Source organism: Panicum virgatum, chromosome 3N (genome assembly GCF_016808335.1).
Source record: "Panicum virgatum strain AP13 chromosome 3N, P.virgatum_v5, whole genome shotgun sequence".
NCBI classification, from domain to species: Eukaryota; Viridiplantae; Streptophyta; class Magnoliopsida; order Poales; family Poaceae; genus Panicum; species Panicum virgatum.
Genome location: NC_053147.1, coordinates 37679380 through 37691449, shown reverse-complemented (window position 1 = coordinate 37691449; position 12070 = coordinate 37679380). Strand labels below are relative to the sequence as shown.

Sequence of the window (12070 nt, the reverse complement as noted above, 5' to 3'; positions counted from 1 at the left end):
TTCCTGAATATCAAACTTAACTTTGAGCGCAGGGTTTGGAAAAAATTTGTGAAAAATAACAAAGGACGTGGTCAATGGAGGCCCGAACTGAACGTTAACATGGATTATCCGGTATGTTGATTCATAAAGATTTGTCTAGTTAAGTATATAATCCCAAATTGTTCTAAATTGAGTAATTTATTTGTTTCTCCTTAAGTGTGCGAGACAACAACAAGGAACTGATTGGTGCGGGTACTACGTATGCGACTACTTGCACATCATAACTCCATACAGGAAGGCTACTGATGAAGACAAGAGTACGTCCAAACCGTTCACTAGTACATTTTCATAATTGTACTAACGCACATGATGTTAATCCTTTTTTTCCTAAATAATAGATGTCTCAAATGGGTGATGAATGTTACTCTACTGATCGGATCAACGCCGTGTGCGAGCAGCTCGCCGGATTCATTTTGAACGAGATCTTGGATCCTAGAGGCGAGTTCTACCACGATGGTCACATCCATGGAGGACTTCCATCGACCTCCTGAGGGGACCAGTAGTTGGACTGCAAACATGACTTGTACATTTGTAAATATTTTTAAACGTTATGCCTTGATGTTTGTAAATTTGTAAATATATTAGTTCATCTAATTAGCTTAATTATATGCTCGTATTTCACTTTTAGTTAATTTCAAATATTCTCTTAAAACGAACACGAACGACCAATGAACGTATAGTACTGTAGAGCTTGAGTGCGTTTAGCAATTATAAAAGAATAAATAGTAATAAATATAACAAACAAAACTAGATTTGGAAAAAAAAAGAAAAAAATCATTGGTACCGGTTGGAAATACCAACCGGTACCAAAAGGGCTGCCACCTTGCGTCAGCGTGACAGCCTCTTTGGTACCGGTTGGTCTTTCCAACCGGTATCAATGGAAGCCTAAGGCACCGGTTGAAAAATCCGGTATCTTAAGGCGAGGCCATTGGTCTCGGTTTGCGGGAACCGATTGGAAAACTGGTGCCTAAAGCCTTTTCCAACTGATTTTCATAGTCTGTTTTCCGGTAGTGATTGGAGCTACCCTTACGGCAAGCTTCAAAGCTAGCGTTGGCGCTCCTTGACGTGCTCGGCGGTGGGACCTTGCGTGACAACAGCGCTCCCACACGTAGGCTGGTGGAGTAGCCACACGCGGGTGTCTGAGCTACGCCACAGTCGCGCGGAGCTGCTAACATCAACTAGCCGTGCTCACCCCAGGGATTATAGAGCTACCAAGAGCGGCCAGCCGAGCTCCCCCGCGCGGGCAATGGAGCTATCGTGCGGGCGGCCGAGCTCCCACTTGGGGGTGGTAGAGCTCCCATGCGGGGCAGATCTGCTAAGACCGGCTGGCCGAGCTCCCCGGGCCCAGCAGCGTCGCTCCCACACGCAGGCTGGTGAAGCGACCCTACACTATGGTGGAGCCGGCCCGGGTGCGACGTGAACCGCCTGCTATATTCTAAGTTCATTCTCATCCCTTAAACCATTCTCTCTTATCCTCTCATCTCTTATCCTCTAATCCTCTCTCACCTCCCATTCATAGCGTGCAACGCCGGCGAGCCCAAACTCCAGCGAGCTCCTGGATGGCGCGCAGCTCGCAGCCGACGCACGAGGCCCTGGACACTAGCTCGCGGCCTTATCTTCGGTTCGCGGCCAGAGCTAGCAGCCAGTGGAGCTTGCTGCCGGCAAAGCTCGCGGCCAGAGCTTGGAACCAGCGAGTAGGGAGGCGAGGCGGCCGATGGAGCTCGCGGCCTGTGGGCAAGGACTGAGGAGTGCGGCGGCAACGGGCGAGCAGTGCTAGCGGCGGCTGGGAAGCAGGTGGAGCATGACATTTTTTATTTTTTTCAACACAGGTTGCCTAGGGTCCCAAGTTTCCTAGGAAAACTTTCTCTAGGGTTTCCATCAAAATCGTAGGGTAATAGTTGTTTCCTGTCCAATTTATCCCTACCAGTCTTTCGCCCCTAGTGTTTTTTGATCATTTCCCTAGGATTTTGGCCCTAGAGAAATTCTGGATACAGCCGTGAGTGGAGGAAGGGTGAAAATGAGAGAAGAGGAGGTGACGCGCAACAGTTTATGGGTTGGAAAAGAAGAGGTGACTCCACCAAATAGTATAAACCAAACATAAGAAAAAGAAACCATGCTTTACTTGTACATGCAACCAAACATGAATTAATTTTTTTTTTGGGGTGGACCAGATGTACTAGTGGAGGAAGGCCTTCTATCCTAACTCTCGATCCTCGGCAGGCTAGCGCAAGCCAATTAAACTGGCACATAGTAGACAAGGCAGAAAAAGAGGCTGGAGAACATGACCGTATTGATGACATATGATGGATGTTGTGCGATGTAACAAAAAACTGCGATAGTGAAAAGAAGTCAAAAAAGTTCCAATGTATGTTAGAGGATCATAAAACATTATTGAGTCCTTGCAAAAAGGGGCACAAAAATTGGGTAGCACACTAGAATTGTATAACGGACGTCAATAATTTTTTTTAATAACGAAAGGATTTCCAGCCTCTACAAAGTGTACATAGCCAATTGATATTTTGAAACATAGCCGTCCATTGGCTAATTGGGGAATGAACAAAAGAAAAATGATCTAAACCAATCATGAGGTTATGTTTGCACCCATGATTAGTTAACTCCAAGGCAACAGCCTCCAATGCAAGACTCATCCTTCGAAACAACACCTTTGTCGTATCTTTATGCTGTAGTTGCGCCCATAAGCGCAACCAGTAGATCACCCTGAAAATAGTTTGCATAAATGATGAATACTTGGTTGAACAAAATGTAGATGCCCCCACCAAAACGACATGCCTTTCCTTGTCATCAAAATTTGAGAGCCCAGCATATGGGAAATCGATCTTGGCAGGGTTAACCCTGTAGATAAATAAACTATCTTCCAAATCTCCTTTGCATGGTAGCATTCAAAGAGGAGATATGTAATTGATTCATTACAATTACATAAGCTATACTTCAAATTCCCCTTCCAATAATTCCTCGCTAGATTATCTTTTGTTAGGATAACTCCTCTTTGGAGAAACCAAATGAAGATCTTTTACCTTGAGAGGAATTTTTAGTTTCCAAATCAATTTGTGACGAAAGGGAGCATGTTGGTTTATCTTGTGGAGGTACATAGGTCTAACAGTAAAGATCTCGTATTTACGTAAATTCCATCTGAAGTGATCACTCCCTTCAACTAAATTGATGTTGGTTATCTAGCTACCAGATCAAACCATTTTTAGAGTTTTTCATCCACCAAAGGACCGAAACATTTCAGGTTCTGAAATGCCAACAAATGGTGTATGGGATAGCGAATTTTAGGGTTATTGCTCATAAAAAAGATGCTTCGGGAGGGTAAGAAATTGTCTGCCAGAACATACAAAGCAACATAAGTTGTTTGTCTCTAGGATTGAATGTATACAAATTAAAATACAGCATAACCTAGTGATTGTATCCTTTGTCTGGGTAAGGAGTAAAAGAATTTGAAGGCTTTGTCTCGTATGTGTAAAATATCAAGCGATGTGACCTTGATGATGTTGAGGAGGTTAGAAATGGCAACGGGTACAAAATATCCACATACCTGTGTATACCAAATCGGATGGGTGCGGATACGGGTCTGAATTTGTGCCCACGGGCTCGGGCGCAGGTATAATTCTAAACACAATAATATCTTCTAATGGGTTTGAAAAATTGATACCTGAATCCTCAAACCCGCAGACAATGACTCTTGTAATGTATCATGTATGAGATTAGTTTATTTATTTGCTCAGATTTATTTGTTTCCTCGAATAAATGGTGTTGACATGTTGCTTGTTGATTTATAATTTATTAGTGTTGAGATATAAAGGTGCATTCTTATATATAATATTTACAAGCTATTAAAAACCCTACTTGTGTGCTTTATTTTCTAAAGTTTGCGGGTATATGGACGTGCCTCGTAAGAAGAGAGTTCCACAAAGGTGATGTGGTATTTTCACATAGAAGATATAAGACCCCTTTAGTCTCTGTTTTTTCTTCTGTCACAAAAATTCTTGATTGTACATTTTACACAAACTAGTTTAACATTTTCATGCAAAATGTTTAAATAGTGAATGATAAATGTTGAAATCACACTGCTAGAAAAATCAACATTAGTACCAGTCAGCAACCCCTCTTTAGTATCGGGCAGCTGACCGGTACCGATTGGTCGGTACTAAATGGTACGTCATTTAGTACCGGTCAAAATGCCCGGTACTAAAGTGGGCCGGTACTAAACAGTTTTACAGCAAAAAAAATAAAGAAAAAAAGTACCTTGAACCCCCGGGAGGTCCGCACACGCAGTAACGTCCCAAGTCACAAGTCACGCTGAGCCATTTAGTACCGACCCAAAACACCGACCAATACTAAAAGGCGACATTTAGTACCGGTCGGTGTCTTGAGCCGGTACTAAAATGGCTCAGGGGACGTTTAAATTTTGGCCCGGTACTAAAATGACCCCGGGGCAACGTTAATACCAGACCAAAATATGCCTGGTAGTAAAGACCGCGGACGAATGAGCCATTTTCTAGTAGTGTCAGTAAATTTCAATGTTAAAATAATTTTATAGGATAATATATATATATATATGTATTGGATCCTATTTTATGTTTTAGTTCTTAGAAACAGTTTTGGAAATAGATCCGTGGTTTAAGAGAATTTCTTTTTTGACATTTGGGGTCTAAAATGAATCTCCACCTATCTCAGCCAATACGCGCTTGCAACTGATCACAAATCTGCAATTAGTTTTGTAATTTGACTTTATTTAAAACTCTCTCCGTTCAAAGTTATAATTTATTTCACTTTTTGAACCTCAAGTTTGAGCACTCGTCTTATTTAAAAAATTTGTGCAAATATAGTCAAATTTAAATCATTCTAGAAAATTTGTATTAACAAAGCGAGCCACAATAAAATAAGTGATATTTTTATATTTTTTTGAATAAAATGAGTGGTAAAACTTGGAGTTTAAAAAATCAAATGAATTATGAATTAGAACGACTGCCTCTGAGTTTCTTCCTCATGGAGCCTCCCTGACTAGTCTCAGTGGAGCTTCATGAAGGGTTTTATGGCATTAAATATCATCAATTTTGCTGATATGGCAAGAAGAGATGGAGTTTCATGGGATATGTGGAGTGTTTCATCATTATGAAATTTATGTGGCATAGTACCTAGTTTTCGGTCTAGACAACTGGACTATAAAACTGTGCACTAAGATGAAAAACTTCTGTTATGCATTTATGCCGTACCATCTGATCCGCGGCATGAGTACAAAGCATTGTGTAGGCCCTGTTTTACTTTTCTCGGAAAGCATAAGCCCTGCGAAATGTTAGAGGCCCATTAACAGACCATAAACTCGTGGTATAGGTGTCCATCGAGTGTCCCCACTCCCCAGTACTTTTCACGATCAATCAGCCTGCAGCTTGCGCGTCTTTGGCCGTCAATGGCGCGTCGGTTACCTTGCCATTGTCCACCTTTCCCTTGTCGCCGGCCATCTCCAACTCCGGCGTCCCCGCCCGGTCCACCTCCAGGAACTCCCTCTTGTACTTGTACCACGTGGCCACCCACACGAAGAGCGCCGTGTTCAGCACCGAGAGCAGCAGCAGGAACACGTAGTAGTAGTCGAGGTGGGAGTCGTTGAGGTTGTCGCCGATCCAGCTCTTGCCCCCCCTCGTCGCCCGGTCGACGAGCGTCACGAGCAGGCTGTTGAGGAAGTTGCCGACGCCGAGGCCGCTGGTGAAGAAGGTGGTGCCCAGGCTGCGCATCCCGTCCGGCGACTGGTCGTAGAAGAACTCGAGGATACCCACGGAGTTGAACACGTCGCCCACGCCCATCAGCACGTACTGCGGCAGCATCCAGAAGATGCTCATCGGCACCGTCTCGCCGGCGCCGCGGACGGAGCGCTCCCGGATCACGCGCATGCGCCGGACCTCCACGAGGTAGGCGCACGCCACCACCGCCACCTGCAGCGCGCACCCGACGCCCAGGCGCTGGAGCAGGGTGATCCCGCGCGGGTCGCCGGTGCGCCGCCGGACCAGCGGCACCAGCACGCGGACACGCGGTCGTACACCGGGATGGACAGCAGCATTGACACGGTGATGAAGCTGCCCAGGGACGCCGCCGGGATGCGCACGCCGCCGACCGAGCGGTCCAGCGTGGTGCCCTGCTTCACGAACAGGGTGTTCACCTGCGCCCACACGGTGCACGGCACCAGCGTCGTCAGCCACACCACGATCATGCCCACCATCAGCTTCACCTCCTCCACCTCGGTCACCGTGCACGGCCGCCGCCCCGTGCCCTCCTCCTCTTCCTCAGCCGACGACCTCAGCGCCGCCCTGTCGAGGAACCGGAGCGCCGGCGTGCGGTGCAGCCGCCGCTTCCCCGCCGCGGCGTACCCCGCGGTCTCGTGCTCCTGGAACTCGCCGGCGTCGCACGGCAGCTGCCGCCTCCGGTTCGCTAACGCGCCGCGGAACACCCTGCCGACAAGCCTCGCCGGGCCGGCGGCCGCGTCGCGCTGGACGGGCTTGTGCCGGTAGAACGGCGTGCCGACGTAGAAGAGGAGGAGCGACAGGGCGAGGCCGGCGGTGGGGATGGTGTACCCGACGCCCCACCCGACGTTCTCCTGCACGAAGACGAGGACTAGCACGGCGACGAGGCCGCCGGTGAAGGAGCTGAACATCCACCCATAGTCACAAAGTTCCTAGGTCGACCGGGTCGAGAAACAGGGTCGAGGGTCGAGGGTCGTCACTTTATAAAATTATGGTACGAAGGGGGTATACATCTATGGAACGATAAATTATTATGTGGGACGCGACCCTAATTCATCGGGGTCGATATCTTCGGGTCGATAAAGACAAAAACTATATATATGCTACTAATGAAGAAACTAATCTGCACAAGCATATAAGAAACATATAAAAGAGTACATTTAGACCATGCTACACGTACTCAGCTCATTGTCTAACAAAAACCACACCAATCCACTGTCCTTAACCTCCTTATCCCAATTAAATCTGCTAGCAATGGGGCTGCGACCCCTTTCAAACCGGGACACGATCCAACCTTAAATGGGACACTGACTCTCTTCGACCCCGACCCTCGAATCGGAACGACGTTCCCGGGTCGAGGGACGAGGCATCGACCCGATTCCTGTGACTATGCATCCACCAGTTGAAGAAGGAGGCCTTGACCTCGCGCTCACGCGCGTCGAAGTCGTCGAACTGGTCCGCGCCGAACGTGGAGATGTTGGGCTTGGTGCCGCCCGCGCCGACGGCCATGGTGTACAGCGCGCCGTAGAAGAAGGCCACCTGCTGCCGCGTCGCCGGCGCGCAGCCGCCGTCCGGGGTGCATTGCGGGTGCAGGGACTTGAGCGAGACGGCCAAAGTTATCAGAAGCATGCCCTGCAAACATTCCGTTGGTGATAGCAAGTTATCAGACGGCCGACGTTATCAGAAGAATGGACTACGAAATGCTGCAGAAGAAAAACAGCATTTCCCCCCAGGACAAATAAAACACTACTTCTGCTTATCAGAAAACTTGAAATATCAATTGCTACCATTGTATAACTGAAAACGATTATTTCTCCTATTAACGAATCAAAATTGTTTCCATCTCAGTGTAAGATTCAGAGAATTTGACACTTCCTATCTGAAATGCAGGGGTACATGTTACAGATATTCTAGCACCATGCTTAAAATTCTGAATGTATTTCAAATGGTTCCCACTCCGCTGTGGGGGGCCCATAAAAACGCATGGTGTAAGGATTTCCCCTTAACCAAAAAGTTGTGTCCACACGAAAAAAACACAAAAAGTTTGTAAATTATATCCGTTGGTACTAGTTTTTTGCTGGAAGAAAAATGAGTAGGCCTTACAATTTACTAGACATAACATAAATTTATTCGAAGACATTATGCAAACTTTCCCAGGAAGGTTCCATGACATTTTATTTATTTATTAAGGAGAAACTTCTACACCTTTCCATGCATTCAAAAGCTAACATAGGACCATATCTTGATCGTTAAAAATGAGAAAAGCTAGAATTGCATTGTTTCTTAATAAAGATTAATTAGAACAAAGCGATATTGGCATATCCAGCCTAGATAGAAAAATAGCTAATGTCAAGATAGTTAAATAGTTTTACCATTGGACTAAGGCCATGTGTGTTTACAAGTAAGAATAATCTGAATTATTATAAACTTGAAAGAAGTAATCTATATGTTGTTTGACAACATAAATTATTTGAGGTCTAGGATTACTATATTGTGAAACAAGCGTGTTTTGAGCGGCTTATGGATTATTTTAATCAATGGTGAGTGTTTGTTTCCTTATGAGAATTTTTCAGATTTTAAGTTGGATTATATAATTTTATGGGCTAACAAACATAGCTTAAGGCCTTCCTTTGCTGCTAGCCAGCACCAGATTACTGGTGATGCATATATGTAGGCTCAAGACATGCAACTCTAAGAACATGGTTAATAATATAGCGGGCTGCTGGCTGCAATGATCCTTACAGTCTACCTCTCTGCCTGTTCGTACAATAGTTAGTCATTCATCATTAAAACATGGCCCACTTGTCCCTTTTAAAAAATTTATTGGTTCTTAGACCAGTCTCAATAGAGAGTGTCATCGTATAGTTACTAAGATTAGGAACTTGGTAGCTACGCTGGAGGAGTGTCATGGTGATGACACTCCTCTCTCCCATGAAACTTCCCCTCTCTCCACATAAATAATCTCGCCATGTTAGTAAAATTTGCTGATGTGACATGATATTTAATGCTCAAGGGTGGCTCTAGGGGAGGGGCAGCCGGTGCGATCGTTGGGGGCCCATGAAGTTGGGGGGGGGGGGGCCAAGATCATATAGGTAATTAGTATATAGAATTTTCTATTTGGCATAATAATCATCATAAACCAACTTACGAGACCATGAGTTAGGGATAGTAACGGATCATGGCCTCAGTGCTCATAATCCAACTTGATCCTTATATATTTTTAGTTCAAAGTTGAATAAGATACGAGTCTAATTCCTTTTTGGCCTGGTCCTTAAATTGTCTAGGCTAAAATTTGAGATCTTTTACCACCTCTAACCATGATGTATAGCGTCATGGAAGTCTTCCAGTTTGTAACCTAACCATTGGCGGAGCGCAGGCATGCTTTGAAGTTTCATTCTCGTTTCCTGCCGCTGTCGCGACTCCAGCACCCTGCTCACGTGCTCGCACTAGTCTAGGTTCTAGCTGAGAAGAGGAGATGCTGAAACCGATCTAATTCGTTCCTTACTCAGCAACTGGCAACGATAAGGACGGCGAATAACAAACGCACACTATCACAATAAGCATTATTTTTTTTATTTAAGATAATTATAATGGTTGTTACTTTTAGTTTCTTGTTACATATTGTTATGTTTAGGAGCTAGACATGTATCACAACTATAATTTTGATACTAAAAGCTACTCCAATAGACCCTTATCTTCTTAAGTGCCCAAGCGCTTTTGAAATTATAGACCCAGCCTTGTTAATGCCAATGACACTCATATGCCCACTGAGACTGATCTTATGTCGAAGCCGGCCGTAACCTTACAGTCCGCTTCTCCTCTTTGTGCTCTCCTTTCTCCTCCATCAAAGATTTGTGTTCGGTTTGAGCAGAGGCCATACGCGTCAGTGTGAACACTTTAGCGACGACCAATCATGAATCCATCAAAAAAAAATTTGCGAAAGAATCTTGCTAATTTAAAGTACTAAATGAAGTCTATTTACAAAACTTTTTGCACAAATGGGTTATAAATCGCGAGACGAATCTAATGATGCTAATTAATCCATAATTACCGGATGGTATTGTAGCATCACTGTTGCAAATTATAGATTAAGTAGGCTCATTAGATTCGTCTCGCGATTTACAGCCCATTCATACAAAAAGTTTTATAAATAGACTTCATTTAGTACTCCATGCATGTGTCGAAACATTCGATGTGATATTTTTTTGCGTTTACCGGATTTATGGGGTGGGAACTAAACAGGGCCTAACGGACCCAGCATCACAACATGAGCCTTTTGTCAGCCAACGTTCTCACACGCAACGACAGCGGTCACTGTCTAGCTCTCTAGCTCCAGTCCAGTCGACCCGGCTGAAGCTGAAAGCAGGCCCGCCCGAAAGATTCCACGCCGGCTAGCTTGCTTTCGGCATGGGCTTCCGGTGTTTCCGGCGTGCGTGCGCGTTTTTTCCTCCGCTCGTCGCAATACAATCTGGCACGAAAGGCGATCGCAGGTTGCAGCCGAAACACTGGTCAGTCAGTGTCAGCGTCACTGTACCTGCTACTTACTGACCGAGTTACGGCTGGCTTGACATCTGGGCTGCGGGTGGCACTTGATCATTCACTAGCCCTACTACAAGTCTACAACATGTGATTCTCATCTTAACAACGGAGGATGAAACAAGACCACCATCTAAATTTGGGGATCGGTTGACGCAAGGATAAACAGAGGATGAAAAAAAGCTCTCTGGAGCATATATAGGGGATGAAGAGCAAGCACCAAGCAGGGGTTAAGGTTAATTACCGCGAGGTAGATGAGGGACGAGATGGTGAAGGTCCAGAAGCGCCCGAGGAAGGTGTCGGCGATGTAGGCGCCGACGACGGGCGTCATCCACACGGCGCCCGTCCAGTTGTTGACGTTGCGCACCGACGGGACCGTCGCCTCCCGGAGCTGCGTCGTCAGGTACACCACCAGGTTCGACGCCACCCCGTAGAACGCCATCCGCTCGAACGACTCGTACCCTGCAGGTCGACCGTGACGGAGCTAGCTAGCCCATCCATGGCGATCGAACCGCCCGGGGAGCGACACGAGGAGCGAGGACTGTTTATTACCTACTAGGAAGGCGCAGGCCTTCCAGCGGCCGGTCCTCGCGGCGACCGCCGGCCGCCCTCGGAGGTCGACGGAGCCGTCCTTGGCGTACGCGTCTTGCAGCTTGTTGGCACCTTCCTCTGCTTCCATTTCCATGGCGTCGGTCGATGCGCGCCGCACGCAAGTCGGCCGTCAATCTTGTGGTGTTGAGATGGGCCTGGCCCGCCGGAGCAGAAGGTGCTTTATATTTTATATATCGATAGATACTACACCGCTACACGCTGCCTAGTGGCTACCGGGCTGAGCTACGCTACTAAAAATCGATTTGCAACAACATACCGGGCTGAGCTACACTACAACATCTCGAATTTTCAGGGGTGATCAAAATATGACCCGTCGCTACAAATAGAACAGAATTACTATAGTAACAGACATGTCCCTTAAAATACAATTTTAGAGGCGGGTCACCCCTCACCTGCCTCTAAAAATAGTCCATTTTTAGGGACGGATGAGTGGACAAACTGCCCATAAATTTAGGGATGGGTCAAACCCTCACCCACCCCCACATATAATATTAAATTTATTTCAGAAATCCATTTAATTCAAAAAATAGCAAAACACACAAAAAGTAAAATTTGTACCATAAGTCTATCTATTGTAATCTATAGAACTAGAAAAATATTAAAAGTATATTCGCTGTACCGGCTGGTCTTTCCAACCGGTACCAATGGAGGCCTAAGGCACTGGTTGAGAAACCCGGTGTCTTAAGGCGAGGCCATTGGTCGCGGTTGCGGGGCACCGGTTGGGAAACCGGTGCCTTAGGCCCTTCTCAGCCGGTGCCCAAGGCCCGTTTTCTAGTAGTGACATAGTGATTATGAGTGTGGAAATCACAAAGCAAGTCTTAAGTTATATGAGAGTAAAGTAAGTTAGTTATATATTATGATTTCACAATATTAACCATTATACACCATGAAATATAGTTTTGATATTTTTATTAAATTCTACATGTCATAATAGGCTTATAGCAAAAATTTTACAATTTCTTAAATTGTTTTGCTATTTTTAATCAACCAAATGATTTTTCAAAATAAATTGAAAAATTATTTGTAGGGGCGGGTGAGGCGTCACCGGCCCCTAAAAATAATTTGGGGCGGCCGCCACCCCTACAAATTATCTTCAGACTTAATATAAAAGAATATCATATCCTATA

At 45.6% G+C, this 12070-nt stretch overlaps 1 protein-coding gene and 1 long non-coding RNA gene across 2 annotated transcripts; one reads left to right on the top strand and one right to left on the bottom strand.

The window, feature by feature from the left end:
* Positions 1–1152: 1152 nt before the first annotated feature.
* Positions 1153–3857, top strand: LOC120665890. Its single transcript, XR_005671419.1, has 2 exons — positions 1153–1478; positions 1559–3857. It is a non-coding gene; the product is annotated as an uncharacterized LOC120665890 (long non-coding RNA).
* Positions 3858–5226: 1369 nt separating this feature from the next.
* LOC120665889 (protein NRT1/ PTR FAMILY 5.1-like) lies at positions 5227–11146 on the bottom strand. The gene is given in 5 exon segments (XM_039945605.1): positions 5227–6086; positions 6089–6710; positions 7195–7427; positions 10576–10793; positions 10884–11146. Coding segments are annotated over 5 exon segments (1854 nt in total). The 5' UTR covers positions 11017–11146; the 3' UTR covers positions 5227–5438.
* Positions 11147–12070: the final 924 nt, after the last annotated feature.